This window comes from Kogia breviceps, chromosome 1 (genome assembly GCF_026419965.1).
Source record: "Kogia breviceps isolate mKogBre1 chromosome 1, mKogBre1 haplotype 1, whole genome shotgun sequence".
Taxonomy (NCBI): Eukaryota; Metazoa; Chordata; class Mammalia; order Artiodactyla; family Physeteridae; genus Kogia; species Kogia breviceps.
Window position 1 is genome coordinate 192,938,141 of NC_081310.1, and position 23,259 is coordinate 192,961,399.

The following is a 23,259-nucleotide window of genomic DNA, read 5'->3' on the forward strand; positions in this document are numbered from 1 at the left end:
AACTACTGAGCCCACGTGCCACAACTACTGAAGCCTGCGCGCCTACAGCCCGTGCTCTGCAACGAGAAGCCACTGCAATGAGAAGCCTGCCTGCCACAACGAAGAGTAGCCCCCATTCATTGCAACTAGAGAAAGCCCGTGCGCAGCGATGAAGACCCAACACAGCCAAAAATCAATAAATAAAATAAATAAATTTATTTTAAAAACCCAACTAAGACAGTTTATGTGATACATTTCTGCTTACACATGGGACACAAAATTTCCTCCTAGAGAACTTGCCCCTTTTACAGCATATCGTAGAAATTTCATATTACTTAACTGGTTTCTGCAACTGCCCTGAACTCAACTGACTCTTCTAGTATTTTCTTTAAGCCCACTGCCCAAGAATCCAGTTCAAACATAATGCTAGATACTAAAGAATTTATTCTTTCATAAAACAAATGTTTTAAGTATCTACTATGTACTGGGGGAAAAAAAAAAGGGGGCAAACAAAACACATACCAAGGAAAAAAAGACATAGTCAATCAAAACGAAATCTCAAAACACCAGGTTCCAAAGAAAGAAAGAAAAATGAAATAGCACTGTATTCTTAGAAACTCTGCTAACAACTTTTAAAAATAAGAAACTCAGTGGATGAATTAATTCATTCATTCATTCAATGAATAAAGCAACTATATTCAAGGCATTGGGCTGAGCACTGGTTATAAAATGATAAAAATGTTTATGGTAAAAATAATAAAAATAATAAGTTATTGAATTCTTAATACATGCTACACCCTCCACCAAAGGCTCAACATTTAATTCTCATAACAACCTCTTATGAGTTAGGTATTTTCATTCCTTCATTTTTGCAGATGAGGAAACTAAGGCAGGGAAAGCTGGGTAACTTGCCCTGGGTCACGCAGCCGGTAGGCGGCATAGCTGGATTTAAACCCAGGCAGCCTGCCTCGGGAGTCCTTGCTCACATCGTGATGGGACATATACAAGGACCCTACCGGTAGTCAACAAGTATCAAGAGACCATAAAAAGAGAAGAGACCTTAGGATATGACAACTAGGTGTCCTGGATGTTCCAACGTAATTCCAATTATAAATATTCTGATCTGTTAACTCCCTAATTCACTCGCACCGGTGTTCCTTTAAGTCTCAAAAATAGCTGAAAGACTGAGCAAATCACAGAAACAAAATCACTGAAACTCTGTATGAAGCAGCCTTTGCCTATTCAAGGGGTAGAGCAAAAAAATGTGAGCAAAAACTAAAGAAAATTATCCTCAGCTGGAGGAGCAGATAAACTTTATTTCTTCTATTAAAAGTCTTAACGTCAACTTTAAAGTAGACACAGCTTCCACGTCAAGGGAGCATACATGCAAATTCATGTTTAAAAAAACAAAAAGCTAACTCTACTTGGAAGAGAGTCTTCTACTAATAAACCTTCAAACACTTAAACATATCACTGACTCCATGGGATTCAAGGTAAACCGCTAAATGATACCATCTCAATTTTTCCTTTTATAACACAACTCTTTACATCGACACTGTCCAAAACAGTAGCCACTAGTCATACATGATCACTTATACGAAATAAAATGAGAAATTCAATTTCTTTGTCACACTCAGCACATTTTTTAGTAATGCACTCTCAAGTGCTCAGCAGCCACGCGTGGCTAGTGCCTCCTTATTGGACAGAACAAAATAGAACATTTCCACCTTCCCAGAGAGTTCAATGGTTTCCCCACATTCAATACTAAACAGTGCTTTGAGATCCTTGGAAATTATATACGAAAGGAAAGATGCACTGCTAACACTTTAAACCTGAGACGCATTTAAATCACGTCTGTCTTAACCCTTTGGAAAACCTTTTGTGTGTTCCGGGTGGCCACGAGGCGTAACAGGTACAGCATCCTCGCCTTCCCTCGCCACCCCGCCACGTCCAGAAGCTAAGCTAGTTAGGGACTTCTAATTACCATAACCATCAAGTGCATTTTATTATATTTTTTGCCTCAAATGTGGACACCTCAGTCATAATCCCACTTCTAACAGACTTCCCCTTTATCTGGACAAGTCACTTAACCTCTCTCTGCTTCAGTTTCAAGTAGAACAATGCTTCTTACCCTCTTAGGGTTTGCAAGTTTTAATGAATGCGTGGGAAATGCTTGGAGGATAAAAAGCATTCTAAGTGTTCCTATTATTCCCATGAAAAACAAGGATTCAAGCCAAACTGATACTTTCCTGACACAGGTGAGTCTGAAATTAAACAGAGCCTCAGACCTCAAAAGGGCAGTGTTCAGGTGGCTCCTTGAATCCCTAGGAGAATAGATCTGTGTTGATATCAATCTAGCATTCAGAGGACAGATACCTGACCCAATGCCAAATGAGAAAATCAGCACTTGCGGCGAAGCCAAAATGTATGGCCAACATATCCCTCCAAGCCTGAAGTCATCGGCCCATGGTTCCAATTCTCCCGCTGCCCCAAATATAACCCACCAATGTTATAGATCAGCCCCGGGCGGTTTCCTTGCTGGATGACTCTCAAAGCTCGGACACCACTACCACCATCCAGTGAGAAGCCCTGACACCAGCCCGGCATGCCTTCAGGATGAATCCCCCTTCCGATTCTCATCGTGCAGCTGTGGAGCAGAAAAGCAAAGATGTATACGTTCATCCATAAGAAAGTCTTATCTACCTGTTCTAATCAGGAAGCACTGCTGTCTGTGGCTATCAGCCAAAATTAGAACTCTAATACTGACGCTTCCACATTCTCATGTGATTCCCAAACACAGAAAGGCAATTCATCAGTGGTCAAAACTCTTAGAGATAGCCACAGTTCAATAATGTGTAAAAATGTACTGATTCCCTGTGCTGATTAATCTACTGAAATGTTGGGAGAATCAAATGAGATCGTCTATGTGGAAATGCTTTGGGGACTGTGAATTCCGTACACAAAACAAACTGTGTTTCAAACGTCAAGTCCTGGATGCTGACCACGTCAAGTGGCTGTAAGTGGCTGTCTGTGTCTCCTACGTGGCCAGCAACCTGGTCAATCCTCTCCAGACTCCAGCAGCAGCCCAGAGTCCAGCCCTCCCTGGTAGATGCATCTGTATCCACTGGCATGTACTACTCCCTAAGCCCTCCTGTAAGTTTGCAGCACATTTCGACAGATAATGGGGTATGGAATATTAGCAGTATCAGATACACTTAAAAATACTTAAGTATTTTTGGATTAAGGCTATAAATCAGAAGACCCCTGTAAAAAGCAGAATGTCAAAACCAAGAACAAACGTGAATTAATGCTCTACATGCAACGAGTGCTTTGAGATCTTGAAATGGCACATTTTATTTCAACAGAAAAAGAGATGGATTTCAAAACCTTACACAAAACGACCTGGACTGGATTAATAGGGTGGAGGCTCTACCAAAGGGCCATCCATCTCCCCTCTGAAGTCAGCTCCTCTGACTGCTCTGAGAGCTTCCAGGGGAGAGAAACCGTGCAGAGAAGAGAACGTGTGGGTCTCTCTCCATCAGCAGAGTTATGAATAGAACTACTTCAATACATGGAAAATAAAACTGGCTTTCATTATAAACCAACCAAATGGTTTATTTTCAATATCGAGTAACACAGAAATTAGATCCGAAAAAATCCCATTAAGTCATGGTCCTGTTCCCCTGCCAAGTCAGGATTGTTATCTACAGTATATTTCTACTTACACGGATCTACTAGAGCCTCTGCTAATTTCTCCCTTCCCCGGGAGCTTACCCCCCTCCCATAGATGACTGCACTCACAGGCTGGGCTGCTCTTTGTCAGCGTAGCAGAACAAGAGAGGGCTCAGACTCCGGGCCAGCTCATGCTCCTCAAACTGGCCTGCAGCATCCATTCTTGCATTGTCCTGTCTGAAGATCAGTGGGAGCCCTTTAGGAAGGAGGGGAAAGTTTATATCAATCCGAGCCGGTGTACCCAAGACAGAAACAAATAATAAAAGGAAAAAAAATCATCAAGGGGGAAAATGGTGAAAACTGAATTTATTTAGTGGGCTTGCTCGGTCGTTGTCCAAAAGGCCAGTCTTGACCATGATTAAGCACTTCTTAGGGAAACAGGAAAGGTTTAGCAGCTTATGCTGTTGAGGTAATCTGTTTGCACTGGCTCCATTTAGCTAGCTGAGCAAATCAACCTGAACCCCCACGACCAACTCCAAAGGCCTACCTGAGCACGCTCTGTCCATACCTGTTTTGTTAACCAACCAATACGGAGCCGAAATGAAGATCTTTAAAGATCCTTCTGCTCGACACACGATCCGGATGGTGAGGTTCAGCTGCCGCCGGTTGATGTCATAGAGCCTCATTCTCACCATATAGTTTTGGGTTCCAGGTGGAATAAGCAATTCTTTACAGAGTGGAAAATTTTCCAATGACACCCCTAAAGAAGACACAAGCTACTGTCTTTCAGAGTTCTTACTTTAGTTTGTCAAAACAGTCCACAGCCAAACTGAATTGGATTGCTCTGGAAAAAGTCAATAACCACGTATTCAACTGGCAAAAATCTCATTAGAATGGCCATCTTCCTTTAGCTGGGGTGAGAATAAATATGGTCTAGAAGTCACCCTAGGGAGTCTGAACTGCATAATAATTCTAAGAATGAAGATACCCAAAGGTTATCAATAACAGCTCTGGTATTAAGAGTTTACTATACATCGGGCCCTCAGCTGGGTGCCTGAAACCCAGTGAAGGCGAGTAGAGAGTAAGAGGTAAGGTTTTCTGCAGCCTCCCTGCCTGGCTTCAAATTCCCAGTCTGTCCTCACAGCTGCGTGATGTGTGGCAAGCCATTTAACCTAGTTGTGTCCATCTGCCAAATGGGGATAATAACAGCGTCTACTTCTCGGGCTTCTTCTTAAAAGTGACGATCCACAGAGAGCATGAGTGTGAAGATAAGGAGTGCTTGGTGTACACACAGTGATGAGGGGGCTGGGGGTAGGACATTTCCATTCCATACAGGGGCTCAATAAAGATGTGTTGAAGAAATAATAAATGTCAGAACAAAGACCTATTTTCTTTAAAACAGGCAACCAGAATTGCACTATTTTTCTTTTCTAAATTAAGCTCAAGGATTTACATATTCAAAAATGTAAGCTTATCACTGGGGGACACATTGCTGAAGTTCAGTGAGTTTCAGGATCCTCATCAGTAAAATGGGGAAAACAGCTGTCCCTCTGCCTGAAACATCCATCGTTGTGAAGATCAAATGAGATGATATTATGAAATCGCAAAACTGTGAAAAGGTAAATATCTAAGTCCTTATTATTTCAACATGTCTACAACAGCCTTAAAGAAACCTACTTCCTGTCCCAAATCCAGAAGTACCTTGTTGACAAGTGCTACAAATATGATAATGACCCTCTCCCTTGACTTCATTCATCCCTACAAATGAAATTACTTGATACATTAACTATTCCAAACCTCAATGTCTTCGTCAGTACAATGGGACAAATAACTACTGCTGTAAGGATTATATAAGATCACGTATATGAAGGTACCTGACATACTGCCTGAAGTACACAGCACATGCTTACCTAATGTTTTTCCCTTTCGTGAAAAGAGAAGAGATATATGATTTTGCTCATTCTACAGCTGGTAAAAAGCATGGTTTGAAAAGATGAAATGACTTCCTTTACTCACACATCAAGTGAGCAACATAAGAAAAAAGGCTGTGCTGGGGCTTCCATGGCGGCGCAGTGGTTAAGAATCCGCCTGCCAATGCAGGGGACAAGGGTCTGAGCCCTGGACCAGGAGGATCCTACATGCTGCGGAGCAGCTGGGCCTGTGCGCCACAACTGCTGAGCCTGCACTCTGGAGCCCGTGAGCCGCAACTACTGAGCTCTCATGCCACAGCTGCTGAAGACTGCGTACCTAGATCCTGTGCTCTGCAGCAGGAGAGGCCACTGCAATGAGAAGCCCACGCACTGCAACGAGGAGTGGCCCCTGGTCACCATAACTAGAGAAAGCCCGCGTGTGCAGCAGCGAAGACCCAACGCAGCCAAAAATATAAATAAATCAATTTATTTTTTTAAAAAAAAGGCTGTGTTGAGTGCTTGCTCTGTAAATCTTTTAGTTTTGTTCGGGTTTTTTGTTTCGATGATTTTCTATATTAGAAGTTTTGCTTTTTTTTTTTTAACTGCATAAATCCTTTGAGCTGGCTTACTGAGGTATTATATGTGCCACAATTTCTCTAAAACTTTCCCAAATAGTCACAAAATATCCACTGACACATTCACAGAACTATTACAGATAATTATCTGACTAAATCCTTACCCAGTTCAATGTTCTGGGAGGTGTCAGCTGTGTGGAGAGCCACCTCCTTGCCAGGTTTCAGTGTCCCATTAATGGGCATTCCTTTAACGTAAAAATCAAGTTCACAAGGTAGCAAGTTGCAGATTACCACTGTCGGCAGGAGATATATGGTATGCCCAGGCTGTCTGAAAATCTGTTTTGCACTGTCAGAAAATATGTTGGAGGGCATGTAATCTGGATAATTCTCCTTTTTTATGGCCACACAAAACCTATGATGAGAAAATGGTGTAAAAATCATCAGCTTGAATGGAGAGCTTGAATTTTTTTCCCCTTAGCTAAGTATGAGACAGGATAACATTAAAATGGTGCAGGGGCTTCCCTGGTGGCGCAGTGGTTGAGAATCCACCTGCCGATGCAGGGGACACGGGTTCATGCCCCGGTCCGGGAGGGTCCCACGTGCCGCGGAGCGGCTGGGCCCGTGAGCCATGGCCGCTGGGCCTGCGCTCTGCAACGGGAGAGGCCGCAACAGTGAGAGGCCCGCGTACCGTAAAATAAAAATAAATAAATAAATAAATAAAATAAAATGGTGCAATAATTTAGTAAGATATTTGCAGTTTTCAATCCAAACACATTCACTAAGGCATAATCAAATGACAATAAAACGTACAGATGTTAAATGTTGCGTCTGATGAATTTTGACAATTATAGACACCTCTATAACCATCACCCAAAACCAATTACAGAATATTTCTCTCACTCCAGAAAGTTCCCTCATATCCCTTTCCAATCAATATCCTCTCCCATCATTCAAGCAACCACTTTCTGATTTATCATTATAAATTAGTTGTGCCTGTTCTTGAATTGCATATAAATGGAACGATACAATACGTACAACTCTTTGTGTCTGGGGGTTTTCTTTTGCATTCAGCCATGGTGATGTATGCATCAGTATTTCATATGCCAATGTGTGAATATACCATTTTTTAAAAATTCATTATCCTGTTGATAACCAATTGGGTTGTATCTCCAGATCAATTTAGCGAGAATGGAAATCCTAACAATACTTGAGTCTTCCAATCCGTGAACTTGGTTATATGTTTCCACTTAGTTATTAGGTTTTCTTTAATATCACTCAGCAAGGTTTTGTCATTTTTAGGGTAAAAGACTGGTACATCATTCCTTAGACTAATTCCTGAATAATTAACTTTTTTTTGGTGCTATTGTAAACGGTGTTTTTAAATCACATTTTTCAATTGTTCATGGCTAGAATATAAGCATATAATTATTGATTTCTATAGGTTGATCTTGAATCCTGAAATCTTGATAAATTTATTAGGTCTCATGCTTTTTTTAAAAAAAATTTATTAATTTTCAAATGTTAAGCTAATCTTAACTGGGATAAACCACACTTGCTGGAAGCTATTTGGTAGTATTTTGTTAGGAATTTTTGCATCTCTTCATGGGGGAATACTGGTTAGTAGCTTTCTTTTTTTTTTTTTGATAATAATTGTATCAGTTTTGGTATCAGGGATATGTTGGCCTCATAAAATGAGTCAGAACTATTCCCTCCTCCCCTACTTTCTGAAAGCGTCTGCAAAGAGCTGGTATGATTTTCTCCTTAAACATCTGGTAAAATTCACTAATGAAGTTATATGGTCCTAGAATGTTCTTTGTGTGAAGGTATTTTATTATAAATTAAATTACTTTAATAGATATTGGGCCATTTGGATTTTCTGTTTCTTCTTTGTGTTACTTTTGGTAATCTGTGTTTTTCAAGAAATTTGTCATTCCAGTGTGGAATTTATTTGTATAAAATTGTTCATACATCTCCTTTTAATCCTTTTAATATCTGTAGGATCTATAATAATTCTCCATTTTTCATTCCTTATGCGCTAATTTGTGTTTTCTCGCTTTTCATCATGATTATTGGTCTTATTAGAGGTTTATCAAATTTATGAATCTTTTCAAAAAGCCAGTTTTGACATTGTTGATTTTTCCTACTGTTTGTTTTCTACTTCAATGATTTCCATACTTATTTTCTTTTTCTCTTCCTATTTCTTTGTGTTTAATTTATTCTTCTATCCTAAGGTAGTAGAAGTTTACATCAGTGATCTTACATCTTCCTTATTTTCTAATGCGAGCATTAAAAGCTATACATTTCCCTTGAGAACTGCTTTTGCTGCAATTCCTACACTTTAGTATGTCCAGTTTTTATTATTATTCACTTTGAAATATTTCCTTTGTGATGTCTTTTTGACCATGGGTTGTTTAGAAATGTATTATTTAATTTCCAAGTATTTGGGGGTTTTGTAAGCATCTTACTGTTTTGGTTTCTAGTTTAATACTATTATAATGATGAAATACATTGTGTAGGGCTTCAATTCTTTAATATTTATTGATCTTTGTTTTATGGCCCAGTAGATGGTCTCTCCTGATGAATGTTCCACACACACTTGAAATTAATGTGCAATCTGGAATTGTTGGTTACAGTGTTTTATAAATGCCCATTGTGGCAAGCTGGCTGACAGCACTGTTCAAATCCGTTTATATCTTTATTGTTTTTGTTGGTTTGTTTTATAAATTACCGACAGGGAAGTGTTTAAGTCACCGATCTTGTCTGTGTATTTATCTGTTTCTCCCTTTAGTCTTTCAACAATTGGCAAATCTCAATAAACGGTATAGTGGAAATCTTTACAGTCTTCTTCTACCCCTCTGCAAGTTTAACAAGTGAATGCCTGTTTTTGCTATAAAGGAAACTAAAGCTGATCATCTCTAATCTAAATAAGTTTAAAGTCTAAGTTTAGAAGGATCTAACGATAGCAATCCAGTATTTTTTCTAACGTATGACTTCAGTAACGTATTATTTGTACTCTTCAGAAGAGGAAACAGGAGTCTAAATGATAATATACTTTTGTCAGAGTCCCCATGAAAAGTCAGCACTAGGTGCATGAACCTTCACCCAAATTCCTTTGAGTCATTTGAAAAACTCCCAACCCCAGGATTTTGCTTCCCAATTTAGGAATGGGAACTGGTCATTGTTTTTTCTTCCCTCCCTACATGTCTTCTCTTTATGCTGATGCAGACAGACCAGTTTCTAATCGTATATGTGTGAGTAGTGGATTTGTGATTGTTTCTTCCATAAATATTAGATAAGTAACAGCCACGCTCCCGCCCACGGTTAACCCATGAATTCGTACGAACCTAACACTTAGGGAATAAAAGAATTTAAGGAGTGAGAACTTTAGGGCTTCAAATAAGCACAACTGAATCACTGAGGGTCCTTAGAGAAAGAATGAAGAAAAAATGGCAAAATATACATGTCACTGCTGTGCCACACATACCTGAAGAATCGGCTTTTTTCCGCATCCATAGAGTGGCACTCTCGTTTGCTGCTACTAACCTCTGTAGTCTTCACTACATTGGTCCAGTGAATAGGAGCCTTACAGAAAAACACACCCAGTCCTTTGGGCCGGGCCTGTAGCCGCCAAGAAGTGAGGTGTAAAGGCACGGCAAATGAATCACCCGGCATGATGGCGGGAAGGACCACGGGCTCTGCCACAGAAACACAGGTTCGCAGTTTCAGAACTGGTTGCCCAACCCAAAGTCCATCTAAGGTAAAAGAAGGACAATGTCAAAACTTACTGTCTGGAGCTGATGGGCTGTCCAGTCTTAGTTCCATTGGCGTCTCAAGTCTGTTCTTCACGATGAGGGCTGATCGGACAGTGATCACTTTCCGAGCACTGCCTTCCATGGTCACTGCAAAGACGACCCTGACAGGTGGGAGTGAAGAGAACTGTGAAAAAGAGAGAAATAACAGAGTTTAGCTGTGCTTTTGAAAAACACGCAGAATACAATAATACCGACCAGAATGCCTACATCTAAAGCAACTTATCATTACTATAGCTCTTCAGTGAAATAAGTCATTAAGCCCTAAAACCACTCCACTTTAATAGGCGTGAATACCCTCTAAATATACACTACTGTAACAGCCAATTCTAAAGAGTTGTTTGTATTGGTATGCCTTTCACAGGAAAAATAACTTTTCTAAATGTCCTAAAATTTACTCGATATGCCCATACACTATTTGTTGGCATGCCTATAAAAAACCAACATTTGTATATCAAAGAACTTTAAAAACAAACTTCTTCTTCACAATAATTTTCTAAGTTCTGTTCAATAATCACTCTTTTTCTGAGCAACACCAAGAAATTCAAGATAATGGAGGGAAATCATTTATTGGTCTTGGTTGGATGCAGCCACTACTTTCTTTTTGCGTTATGTTCGTTCACATACTCAAAACACATTTTGTACTGCTACCATGTGCCAGGAATTTAGCCATTTTTTTTTAAGTATAGAATTCCACATTAGGTATACCAAAGAGAATGTTTCTAAAACTATTATTCTGAGTATCCAGAACATATTGATACTGCTTGTTTATTGGAGAAACAAATGATACAACATCCAAGGCCCATACTGCCAGTTTTTTCATTAAAGCAAACAGTATGTGAAAACCAACCTAATAAACAATCAAATGACAAGCCCCATGTTTTGAACCAAAGCTTCTAGAAAGTCCCAATGAAAAGGCAAAGTACAGTCTTCTAGGGTGTTATTAGAGGGACACAATCATCACCAAAGCCTCCAGTGACCCAGCCCAGTAAAGCCCCAGGAAAGCCAAGGCCCAGTAACAATTGTTTAAAATCTTGATCTTGTTGCCTCTATGTTTATCTGAAACCTCACATTTTAAAACTTATTAGCCTCAGGGAAAAGAAATTATAAGCAAAAACCTCAACAAGGCATTTTAATGTCATCCTGTGGTGATGTTTCAAAAATCAGATGAGGGAAGAAAAAAATCTATTTTTCATTCTTATTTTCATGACCTTTGGGCCAAAACCTATAAAATATGTATAGCCACACAAAGGTTAATTTATATTTAACTTGGAGAGAAAAGGAGACCTTGGACTAAAACATTTGCCTTTTGTTCTCCTTCCCTGTAATATTCAGTCTCACATACTAAGTTAGGTGAAAACATTTTCTTGTGAGTTCTTGTAAAAGGAAGGAAATCATTAATAGAAAAGGAAAAAAGTCCAGTGGTCATCAAGAACTCTGTGTGTAAACACAGTGACAGAGGAAAATCATACTCACATAAACCTGGGGATGGATAATATTTGTCCTACTGCTCGGGCTGCCGATCTAAGAAAGATTCCAAAAGTCAGAGATTCAGTACAGACCTAAGATAACAGGCATCGTTAGATTCAATGACAATATGAGTTGCATGAAAAGGTGGTTTTATACATACTCTTAGATAAAGTTATGTTCTACTATGAAAAGAAAACATCTTGGAAAAAATGGGAACAGCAATATTCATTTTACAACCATTCAGTATATACGAAATTTCTCCAAAATGCATCAATAAAATAGAAAGGTATCTCTGGGGAGGAATTAGTCCTTTTATTACTGGCCATGAACTTAGGCAGAAAAGTAACTTTGAAAGAAAGTTTCTTTTTCTAAGAAACTTGGGGCACAAGAGAAGAACAATGAAAAGAACAGTGTCCTGTTCTTATATATCTTATATATTTCATGAAGCAGCAAGCATGAGGAAAGCTACAATATCTCTGCAAATCTGGGCCTTCCTATTCATCACTGGCTACTCAAAACTGAGCACAGTTACCCCATGAAGTATACCCCATGAGCATCTGGCAAGAGCACCCGTGGTGGTCATATAAGGCAGGATGCCAGCCTCTGCCTGCACATTCCAGTCAGGGACGCCACATTCCCCAGGCTGGCCCTCCAGCCCCTAGAACTATAGGCTGGGTTAAAATCAGGGCAAGGGTGTGTGAGAGGATGCGTGACCAGAAAATAAACAACAGTGGACATCTATCTTTATGCCGGAGAGGAGAATTTGGAGACACGGAGCTAGAAGGCTCAAGGAGCAGCATTATAAAAGCGTAAAGAAGACCGTGTATAAAGGAAGAATAACAGTATGTGAAATACAGCCAATATATGTCTGGCAAACTCGCAAATTGCCGGTTGGCCCGGGTGAGTAAAAAGATGGATCTGCACAGGTTGGATAATATGTGCTCATGCCAATCTTAGATCTTGTTTCTCTACTAAAACTAACCATTGGCTGGCTTATCTGCATAGCGATTACCAATGCCTATGACTGACCCAAATAATCTTGGGTATTCCTCCTAGTGCTAGGAAAAATGAATAATAAGAAAATGTCACGCGAGTAAGGCTGCTACAGGCCTGTCTGACAGCCTGGCTTTAAGGGGGTGGGGCTAGGCTAGGGCACAATCCTGCCACTGAACACGCTCTCCACAGCCGCGCACCGTAGAGGAAGAGGAATTCTTATCTGGCGCAGCGTATCGGAAAAAAGTCCCGACTTTGTCCACTGACACTGGGCTCACTTGCTCCCAGCCATTCACTCTCACTTGCAGTTGATGGATCCGGAGGTCATGGGTGTGTCTGTCAGGCAGAACACAGAAAAAGACATTAAGCACAATCCTATCCAGGGAAGAGAAGTAGAAGCAGAACCTGAAATCGGATTTACTATATAATGACATAAAAACCCAGTTGTCTAAATAAGCCTTTCGGTGATTACCTAATGCAAGGGAAATCAAGAGGCTATTTTAACTGAGTCTTACACTTAAAAAAAACTGCAAGATCTATAAAGCATGAGCAAGAGTGGCACCTGCCCTCCCTTTATACAAACCACGTGAATCCCGTGAACTAGCTCAGGTCTGTCTCCCACCAACCCCTACCTCAAACTTTACGAAATGACATCAGCTAAAAGTGGTTCAGTGGGGTAGTAGAAATGCTGTGCTAGCGATTTAATCATACAACCATACTCTTGGAAATGCCTAAAATGACATTTTCTCCTTGGTTCTTCTGTGGAATCTCCTGCTTCTCTCAGAACCACACTCAGCCATTGGGCTTTGGTCCTACAAGACTACAGACACAGTAATGAGAGACGGAGCCCGCAGAGTTTCCAGGCTGAAGTGCACAGCTGAAACTGCAGTAGAAGGCAGTGGGCAGGACAGGAGGAAACTGCACATTTAATTCTATTTTTAGATTTTGCCTAATTCAAGCCAGAAGCCTGAAATGGGGAAGTGGATTTGAGGCTGACAGGAAGGAAAGCGGGGAGGGATGCAGGGCGTGGGGGACAGAATGCCAAAGGGGGAAACACCAGAGAAGGCATTTATTTTGATGAATTTAAGCAGGCAGGTGGGACTTGAAATGGGTTACAAAACGTAGAAACTAAAACAGAAATGACAAAAAGGCCAAACCCCTTCTGATACAACAGAGGCAGTGCTTATTAAGTAAGAAATACAGTGAACAGTTCTATAATTTAGCTTCTCCAGGAACCTTGTAGAACAGAAAAATGCTCACCACTCATCCCTGGAAATTCTAATGTGGCTTCCAGGTACATGTGCCCAGCACAGTGATTTTTTTTTAAACTACTTTTTTGCTGAAAATCACTGGAGGCCCCCAAGTTCAGAACTCGTGCCGCTAGGGAGTAATGTGTGCCGGCGCAGAGCTATACAGAAGGAAGAAGTGTTTGAGGAGCAGGTTTGCACACAAAGAATTAAAGCACCGTGAACGCACGTGACCATAGAAGGCTGAAGCCTATCTCTTAAATCTGAGATAATGAGTCTCAAACACTAAAATCTTAACCTATTCGTTATCCAGTGGACAGCCCTTCCACTTTAAACTGTGCGCATATAAAAGAACATTCTATTACATATTTTATGATCTCTCGGTAACTAGACACAACGTTCTTTCACATTTATTCCCGTCCTCTGGCTGGCGATTTTGAGTGCATCAGTGAGCGGTCTCCCTAGGTGAGTTATTCTCTCCTCCTTAGAATCAGAGTATCTTATCATTATTGGCTCTGCTTCCTGACACCATCTGCCTGCTAAAAGTGTTGTGGCATATGTGTATCTTAAAATTGAAATCAACATGTTCTGATAACCTTTTTTTTTTTTTTTTTTTGCAGTATGCGGGCCTCTCACTAATGTGGCCTCTCCCGTTGCGGAGCACAGGCTCCAGACACACAGGCTCAGCGGCCATGTCTCACGGGCCTAGCCGCTCCGCGGCATGTGGGATCTCCCCGGACCGGGGCACGAACCCGCGTCCCCTGTATCGGCAGGCGGACTCTCGACCACTGTGCCACCAGGGAAGCCCTCTGATAACCTTTTAATAATACCATGTCACCACTCATCATGCAATGAACTGGAGGGTTATGATCTATCGATGCTTCAACCGAATTAGTTACATGGAACACACCAGTTATCACCTCACATGTCAAATAAAGGGATGATTAATGGAAAGAAGTGTATTTCTAAGATGGTCATTATATTTTTTAAAAGGAAACACTGATTTTCTAAATACCTTTTAAAAATAAAACATTAAAGTCATTAACAAAGGAAAGTGAAAAGGCAAAACACTAGGGACAATTCTTTTCTTCTTTTTTTTGAGGCAAAGAGTAAACCATGCTTTACCTGTGCCTTAGCTTTCCTCTTGCTTCAAATTCAAAGGGAATCTCTTCACCTGTGAGGACTTCCCGCCACTCGCTAACATTGTGAGCATCGTCAAGAAATGTTCTGTTCCCTTCTGGAACCACCCCTGGACTCCCGCTGTGAGACAGTGCAGCCCTGGAACCAAATCAGACAATACCAGCTAGTCCCCCTTTCTCTCCACCTCCCTCTCACACAGAGCTCAGGGCTGGAAGCAGAAACCCTCCCAGAACGCAACTCACAGACATAACGCCGCATAATCTGGCTGCAAAAGAGGACCTAAAAGGTCAGTAAATCAAGTTAGCTTCATGATCAATCACAACTTGCATGACTGAAACTTTAGAAAGAGCTAAAAGCTAACACTGCATAGTCACTTGCCACCAGCAGCAGAGTCTGGTACACCGAGGGTGATGTAAACTAGTCATGACTTTTAACAGTAGTATTTAAGTGACTATCTAGAATTTAACAGACCTGAATTGTTTTTAAAAAACAAAGATGTCTCCTCTAGAGCATTCACATACTTGGTGGAGGTGGGAGAATATGGTCTCAAATCAGCTGATTCTGTTACTCATTTCATACACTTTATTACCTAAACTGGAAAGATCAGCCTGCATTTGGAAAGTTGAGCCAAGGTCTAAGCAGGAAGAAAGCTGTTAGAGAACGTTCTCACTTGGCTTAGGTAGACTCTCATTTGTTCTCCTAACTCCACCCAGTTCTGTCTGGACTCAAGTGCGTTTTATGTTTGGAAGATAATTCAGGGTCGGTGGGGGGGGATATGAGAGGTGTTTTCAAGCCCTTTTGGAAGAAAAATGGGCAAAACATTTGGCTTAATAACCATATACAGCTTGTTTTAAAAGGAGGACTGAGGAGAAAGGGTGGAATGACTTTTGTTTCACATCCTTAATTTGCTCAACTTTTACTTTAAAAACAAATGGATACCAGGATCAAGATCACAATTTGGATACTTCAGACTCAAGACCTACTTCTCTGACTACAGACGCTACATAGAACCACAACCTCCAACATAAACCTCAGCAAGACAGCAAGCTATTGATTCAAATACAATCAATCCCAAGAGCCTCAGGGAGGCCCCATCTTACTCTGCTGGGCTGGTACACAGGAGCCCTTGGTGGTAGAGATGGCTCTAGGTGACAGATTCAGTGTTCCTTACCTGGTGGGCGTGGTAGTCAGGGTGGCAAACCACAAAGTGCAGCCCGTGTGATTCCTCAGAGCAAAAGGGACGAATGGCTGCCGGCGTTTTGGTGCCTTCATCTCTGCTGTGAGCAAACAGAAGGCCGTCAGCATGTGCCCTGGCCCGTGTGGCAGAGACCCTCCCCATACCTGGAGACAGTGCCCAAAATCGTCTCTGTGCAAAGGAGCTGAAGGTGGCGAGGGAACAAAGGAACCACCACCGGTGCGGTGACAGGCCAAGTGGGATGTCTCCATGTATTCTGCCGCCTGCTATGAGATGACTCGGTCCCCCTGACAACTGACTGTGATGTGTCACGACTCTCACCCCACAATTCTCCTGCAACTCTTATGGGCCTTATCTCAGAAAAGGGCATCAGACCTAATACGGCTGGCATCGGGAAAGAAAGAGAAATGGATCCCCGCTACCCCCAAGAAATACAGTCCAAATGGCAACCTAAATTGCGGCAAGATAGATCACGTGTACTTGTATCACTCTGTCCAAAACACTGGCACTCTAAGGAAGCCTCCTTTTGTATAAGAGTTACACTTGAGTCATATTATGCATATTATAACAAGATGAAAACATTCTTTCCTATTCTCTTACACGAACAGTTGTGGGTTTTCCTCCCTGGAAGATCAAAAATATACTACCCCGAAGCTATTTAAATAAAATTTTTAGCTCATTTTTTTTACACAGGTATCACCACCATCTGCTGTCAGGCGGGGACTCCAGAGACTACAAGAGGAGCGCAAAATATGATTTCCTTCACAAAACAGCTTCTCATCAGGGAAACTGGAAAGAAACACCGATCAATACAACACTGTAAGGAATCAGATTCTAGGGAGAGTCTGACCTGACTCCAAGCACTGCAAGCAGTCGGGGAGGGGGAGGCTGAGGAAGGCTCACCGGTGCCCGGGCTGCCCGGGGGGGACCCGCCTGTCCCCCGCAGCCGGCCTGCTGCACTCTCCTGAGAGCAGAGAGGCCCCCCACTCCTTCCCGGGTCTACATTTCCTCTACTGGCCACACAAAGAAAGAGGGAGGTGGCAGGAGGAACCACAAAGGAAGCAGCAACCCAGTGCCGGGAGCCTCCTGGCTGACACGCTCAACAATGCTACATGCCCCACCAACAAAAAAGGGCGAGGCCCGGTCTTAACTGTGTGTCTGGCTTTAAAGCACAAAGACAGCCCGAGAAAGACCGGGACCCAAATGGTCTGCAGCTGTGGAGAAAATGACATCTAGAGGCGACTGCAATCGCCAACTGAGAACACTGTAACAAAATTCAATTCGTCTTCCAGGACCGCACGTTTCCCGCCAGTGACATGAAGACGGCAAATTGCACCAGGGCCTGCCTCTCCCACTTCTGGAGAACAGCACAGGGCAATATCAGCGTCATGTCTTTTAAAAAGTAATCACTTTTTTGTTTTCCCTTTATAGCTTCTAAAGTTTTCAGAAGTTAGTGCTCTGAACACTGCACAACAAGCCACTTCAGGTTAAGGCCAGTTCCGTTTCGGTAAGAACGACAGCTCAGGGGTGTCTAAATAAATGAGTAGTCTCCAGCGTGTTCCCACAATTTTGTGGTAAGCTTTTAGAGACACCCCAAATACATATAAAGATAATCTCTGCCTAGAATATGCCCATTTCTCACCCCAATGGCCTCCCTTAGTTTCCAAGGTTTGCTTTAAAATAAAAATTAGTGTTCATCAAGTTGAAAATTAAGGAGTAGCTGTGAGGCTGCGGACAAGAGCAGAGGGGGAGTAAAAACTTTAAGAGCTGTCGGCAGGGTAAACAGTGCTCACTGTGGTACCTTGAAAGGCACCTCCCTCTCCCTAAGCAAGAGAGCTGCTCTGCTTTATTACAGGAGATAAAGGGCCCAGGAGGAAAAGAAGCCAGATGTGCTTTCATATCCCACTGCGAGCCAGACTCGAAGTTTCCATTTGCAAATTAGATTTAAAAAGAACAGGTGGCAAACGGCTTTGATCACACTGTAACACAGAATAAAGTGCTAGGAATCCGTATAAAGATATTCACGAGTGTGCTGCTTTGCAATTAAGCAGCCTGGGTACAGGCACACTGCTAAGATCCCCAAGCTTCTTGTGCGGATTACACAGACCGGCAGGGACCTCAGGAACCTGCCTCTCTGCGGATAAAAACACACGGAGGGCGCACAAACCCAAACTCAACGCCAGGGGACAGATCTGACATCTTCCACACTAGGGTCCAAATCAACTGTGTACCTGCCTTGGGCACAGCACCAGAGAACAAAATTCCCAAGTCTGGACTTCCCTGGTGGCGCAGTGGTTAAGAATCCGTCCTGCCAACGCAGGGGACGTGGCTTCGAGCCCTGGTCCGGGAAGATCCCACATGCCACGGAGCAACTAGGCCCATGTGCCACAACTACTGAGCCCGCGCTCTAGAGCCTGCGAGCCACAACTACTGAGCCCGCGCGCCACAACTACTGAGCCCGCGCTCTAGAGCCTGCGAGCCCCAACTACTGAGCCCGCGTGCCACAACTACCGAAGCCCCTGCGCCTAGAGACGGTGCTCCGCAACGAGAAGCCACCGCAGTGAGAAGCCCGTGCACCGCACAAAGAGCAGCCCCCGCTCGCCGCAACTAGGGAAAAGCCGGCACACAACAACGAAGACCCAATACAGTCAAAAATAAATAAATTAATTGTTTTTTTAAAATTTAAAAAAAAAAAAAGAACTCCCCAAGTCCACCAAAGAGAACAGTATTCCCTGGTGGCCTCAAAAAACCTCCTCTAGGGCTTCCCTGGTGGTGCAGTGGTTGAGAGTCCGCCTGCCGATGCAGGGGACGCGGGTTCGTGCCCCGGTCCGGGAGGATCCCACATGCCGCGGAGAGGCTGGGCCGCTGAGCCTGCGCGTCCGGAGCCTGTGCTCCGCGACGGGAGAGGCTGCAACAGTAAGAGGCCCGAGTACTGCAAAAAAAAAAAAACAAAAAAAAAAAAAAAACAAAAAAAAAAAAAAAAAAAAAAACAAAAAAAAAAACAAAAAAAAAAACCTCCTCTAGTGACCAGACCTAATTGGTTCATAGGCTGAAAGAACCCCAAGCTCCTCATGTCCAAGTTCAGCTTAAATGGCCCCAGCTGGGGAAATGTCTGCCCCTGCAGATTTGCTCCCCAGGGCAATGTGGCCATTATAAACAGTGCGGGTTCTTATGCTATACAAGCAGCTCGGCCTATCAGAAAGGACCTGGCTTGTAAATCATGAGAAACAGACTGAAGTCCCAGGTCTGCTACTAGCCAGTCATGTGAATGGAGGCAAGTTACTTAGTCTCTCTGGGCTTCTGTCCCCAGGCTAAAAAGGAATAATGCTTTGCTTAGCCTGAAAGATGAAATTAACAGATACAGAAAAGCTGAGAAGTATAAATCCATGGATCCTGGGCCTTGTGAGCCCTCCCGACAAACACCCATCCTGCTAAAACCTTTCAGAAAAAAACCATAATACTGCCCCAACACATTAATATCCCTGCTCTGAACTCCTAGTAGAGGAAGCTCAAAAGGCCCTTTTTACAAAATATACCATGACCCGGGATCTGGTGGTGTTAGCCAAGCATAAACATAAATCATTCAAATTAAACTGCACTCCTTCAAACAAATGAAGAACTGAACATCTTGGGATTCTAATTCCTTGATGTTTATGATGTTTTCCTCTCGTATTTACTTACCAGTCAAATTCTCAAGGAACCTTAAAGGATCAGAGATACAAAGAACATTCTCTTTTCTACCTCCTAAGAACCTCAATTCATTTCTAAAGAAATTAGGATTTGTGTCTCAGCAATTATTTACTGGAAATTTTTTCTTAGCTTTATTCCTGATCTTTACAGCTCCTATTCCATGAGCCATTGGCATTGCCATAAGAATAACATTCATTGAGTATTCTATAAACAAAGACTTGTAGCACTGCTTGATGGAGGATGCTTTTCTTCCATTCATTTGCTTTTCAGTGTGAGGCATCACCTCTAACTGACACTGGATGTTTCTGCCTCATTCACTGTGAAGTTGATTCCATTTCCACTAAGGGTTAAAGCAGATGGAAGAGACAGAATAAGAACCAGCACATCACTTCCTTCTGATATAAGATGCCACTTTGTCCATTAGTTGGAAATGATCTTTCCTGTTACTAAAGCAAAGTATTCACAACCGGGTATACCCCCATTCAGGTCCCGTATTCACAGAAAATCGATGTACAAGGCAGTTCTTAAAACAGGAAAATAAAGCAAGCCCTCGCTTGGCTATACTGTACCTCTAGCATAGATCTGGTGCTCTAGGTTAGTCAGACTGGCTGTACTCCTAGTTCTAAGGTAGACAAGGGGGAGGCCTGGTAGACAGGAGAGACAATGTTAGAGCATAAGAATCAATATAGTGAAAAAGAAGACTCATCTCCAAAACATAAGCACAAATAGAGTACATTACAAAAATAGCAAGCATCATGCACTTACAGGCTCATTCCTTTAGTGACTACTAAGAGCTAAGGAGGTACTTGACAAGGTGAGCAAGACAGTTTTTAATGCTGGCTTTTACTGTGGAGGCTGTGCTAACAGAGCATGCTCCCTTTTTTCTCAGTTGGGGAAAGAAAATGTACTCAGTCACTTGAACAGAATGACAAGCCTTTTGAGGATTTTTAACTTAAAGCATGTATGTTCTCACATGGCATAGAAAAGTTACCAAGAGCAATCAGCACAGATTTTAGTGGGAGTCGCTCCTTTCCAATTGGAAAAGGCAGTAGCAGCAGAAGGCTAATCCCTCACGGGTCTCAAAAATTCAAGGGAAGGAATCAGTCTGTGTTCCAAGTTTCAACAATCTCTTCTGAGGAGTTATCTCATGGTATTATTTATATTATACATTAAACATGGAAGCTTTTAGAATTTTTTTTTTTTGGTATTTCCACAAAATGTCCTTGAATACAAAACTAATGAACTAATTAAGGTGCCATATCATCCAGGTGTACTTGCAGAATCTCAGCCCTTCCTGAACAAAGCCAATAATTATGTCAAAAATGAGGCCATTATTTTCTTTCCCCTGCTAAAGGAACAGTAAGAAATCAGCAGCTCCCTTAGGCTGAATTTCATATTAAGAACCTCTAAGTCAAGGGCTCATTTTGAAGCTGGCCTTAATAAAATACACAAATTTGGGGGGAATGTGACTAAATATTTTAAGTAAGAGCTGAAGGTTTGTGATCAGTTCAACAAGATTCAAACCTCCTGACTTTCAAAACGAATGCCCAACAGTTATTTTAGTAGGCCTAGTGAGAGAATACAATCCCATCTGCTATTCTACCATCCAAGAATTCCTAATAAGTAAAGAGGTTTGGAAATTTAGGTATGTTCGCGTACGCCTAATAAAAAAGATATATTACACCTTTATAAGCCTAAGTAACCCTTTATAAAGATCTGTAAGTAAATAAAAATCCAGATTTAATTTAGCAGGCATTTAACACAGATAAAGTAGCTTATTAACTACAAAAAAGAGGAGATGTTAAAGTAAAGAGGGAGGGGAGCGGTGGGAGAGGGACAAAAGAAAACTCCTTCATCAGAATCCTGAAGATTCGGCCTTCCTAGTGTTTGCACTGAGTCTGGATTTAAGATCCCTCTGCATGAATAATGTTTTTAGAAACACATTCTCTAGGACACATTACATATTACAAAGATTATTCAGAGTCTTCTGGGTAGACTACGTTACATTCTCTTGACACACAAATTGGGAAGGTTAGAGGAGGAGCCAGAATTGAAGCTGATGATATCTGAAAAGCACTGGCTCCTAAGCAATGGCCTTGAGACTCAGAAGCAACAGCCTGGGAATACAGAGAGCAAGCAGAGCTGACGTGTCCTTGTCCCTCCTTCGAGAAGTACAAGGCAGACAGAAAGTCCATTTATACACCCTGAGGAGAGACGAACCAAATACTTCGTACACTAAGAAAATCCATCTTCCCATGACACGTTTGCAGACCAGATGGAACACTTAAGTATTCATGAGCTATGTGAAGTCCAGCCAAAACTCCCCAAAGAAACCACACTGAAAGAACTGGGGCTGAGTTGAATTTGGATGACAATGGCTTGTGGAACAACTAAGGACCACGCAGTTGGCCATCACAGTCTCCCCAGCTCTGAGGAAATCAGAGCTCCATGGTGAAGCATTAAATAAGGAAAGAAAACATCGTTAACAGAGAACACACTGACTCCGCTTTCTTCAAGAGGCTGGGTATTCAATTCTCTTCTACTTTATAGTACAGGGCCCCCCTTTAAACACTTGCTTCCACGTGGGAACCTGCCCTCCCTCTCTTCAAAAATATATCCAACCTCTCTGTCTCTAGATTTAGAAAACTGAAAAGATGTTCTTAAAGAACCAGACCAAAAGTCCAATCAATTAATATGTTCTGATGAGTAAAACACAAACTGACCAATGGCCACTCCTGATGCATCTCCAGGTGCCCCAATTCATGTGCCACGTGACCAGAACTTAGGAATTGCATACTGCAGGTCCTTCCTCTCCCACAATGGTGAAACTAGAGCTCATATTAAGGGTTCAGCGTTTTGTGCCAGAAAAAATGTCCCTTCCAAAGACTAAAACGGAACTGTAGAAGACAGAATTTCCTATAGGTTTTTCCATAGAAAATGATGGTTCTATTTGAATTTCTCAATGAAACATGGCTCTGTAGGTCAAGGGTGATTTAGTCAAACATTTGTAGAGAAAAATCTTACTTTGTCCAAAGCATGGAGGATCCACTGAAGAGCCCATCCAGTCTTCCGACGTGGTTGAATCTATTTCCTTATCCTGTTTACAGTAATCTGCCATCCACGATTCCTTGGTACTTATATATTGGTCTAGAAAAAAGTTCCCCAAGATATTTAAGAACAGAAGTAGAAAGGATTGGGTGTTCAAGTCAGATGACTTCAATTCAGCAAAAGAAGCTTTTATCAAACGTCTGACTAAATGCTAGGCACCACACTAGATTCTGAGAAAGCTGGTCCCGTGAAGAACCTCATACTCCACTGGAAGAAATTAACATTAACAAAACAACCATCATCACAAAACTATCCCACAATGTGAAAGGAGCTAAAACAAAGATACAAATAAAATGCCGTGGGAGCGCATCACAGGGCAAGATTTATTCTGCTTTGGCAGAAGTGGAAGAATACACACCAAAGCACATGGCAATCTTCAGAGAGGTAAGGACCTTTGTTCTGGGTCTTGAAGAATAGGTAGGGTTACCAATAGGATTAGGGATACAGGGACATTCCAGGCAGAGAGAACAG

The 23,259-nt window shown here is 42.0% G+C and overlaps 1 protein-coding gene across 8 annotated transcripts in view; it reads right to left on the reverse strand.

Annotated features, from left to right (window-relative positions):
- VPS13D (vacuolar protein sorting 13 homolog D) overlaps positions 1-23,259 on the reverse strand; it is a 246,311-nt gene that overhangs the window by 133,371 nt on the left and 89,681 nt on the right. For 5 of the 8 annotated variants that reach the window (XM_067017132.1, XM_067017116.1, XM_067017149.1 and 2 more), the window contains 12 exons: positions 22,705-22,827; positions 20,250-20,324; positions 15,967-16,072; positions 14,781-14,933; positions 12,609-12,744; positions 11,422-11,469; positions 9,922-10,072; positions 9,621-9,831; positions 6,301-6,548; positions 4,220-4,411; positions 3,781-3,907; positions 2,484-2,626 (listed from right to left, as the gene is read on the reverse strand). In XM_067017132.1, the coding sequence (XP_066873233.1) occupies positions 2,484-2,626; positions 3,781-3,907; positions 4,220-4,411; positions 6,301-6,548; positions 9,621-9,831; positions 9,922-10,072; positions 11,422-11,469; positions 12,609-12,744; positions 14,781-14,933; positions 15,967-16,072; positions 20,250-20,324; positions 22,705-22,827 (1,713 nt within the window). The remainder of the gene's footprint in view (positions 1-2,483; positions 2,627-3,780; positions 3,908-4,219; positions 4,412-6,300; positions 6,549-9,620; positions 9,832-9,921; positions 10,073-11,421; positions 11,470-12,608; positions 12,745-14,780; positions 14,934-15,966; positions 16,073-20,249; positions 20,325-22,704; positions 22,828-23,259) is intronic. The other 3 variants (XM_059045803.2, XM_059045745.2, XM_059045813.2) reach the window with 3 other exon arrangements.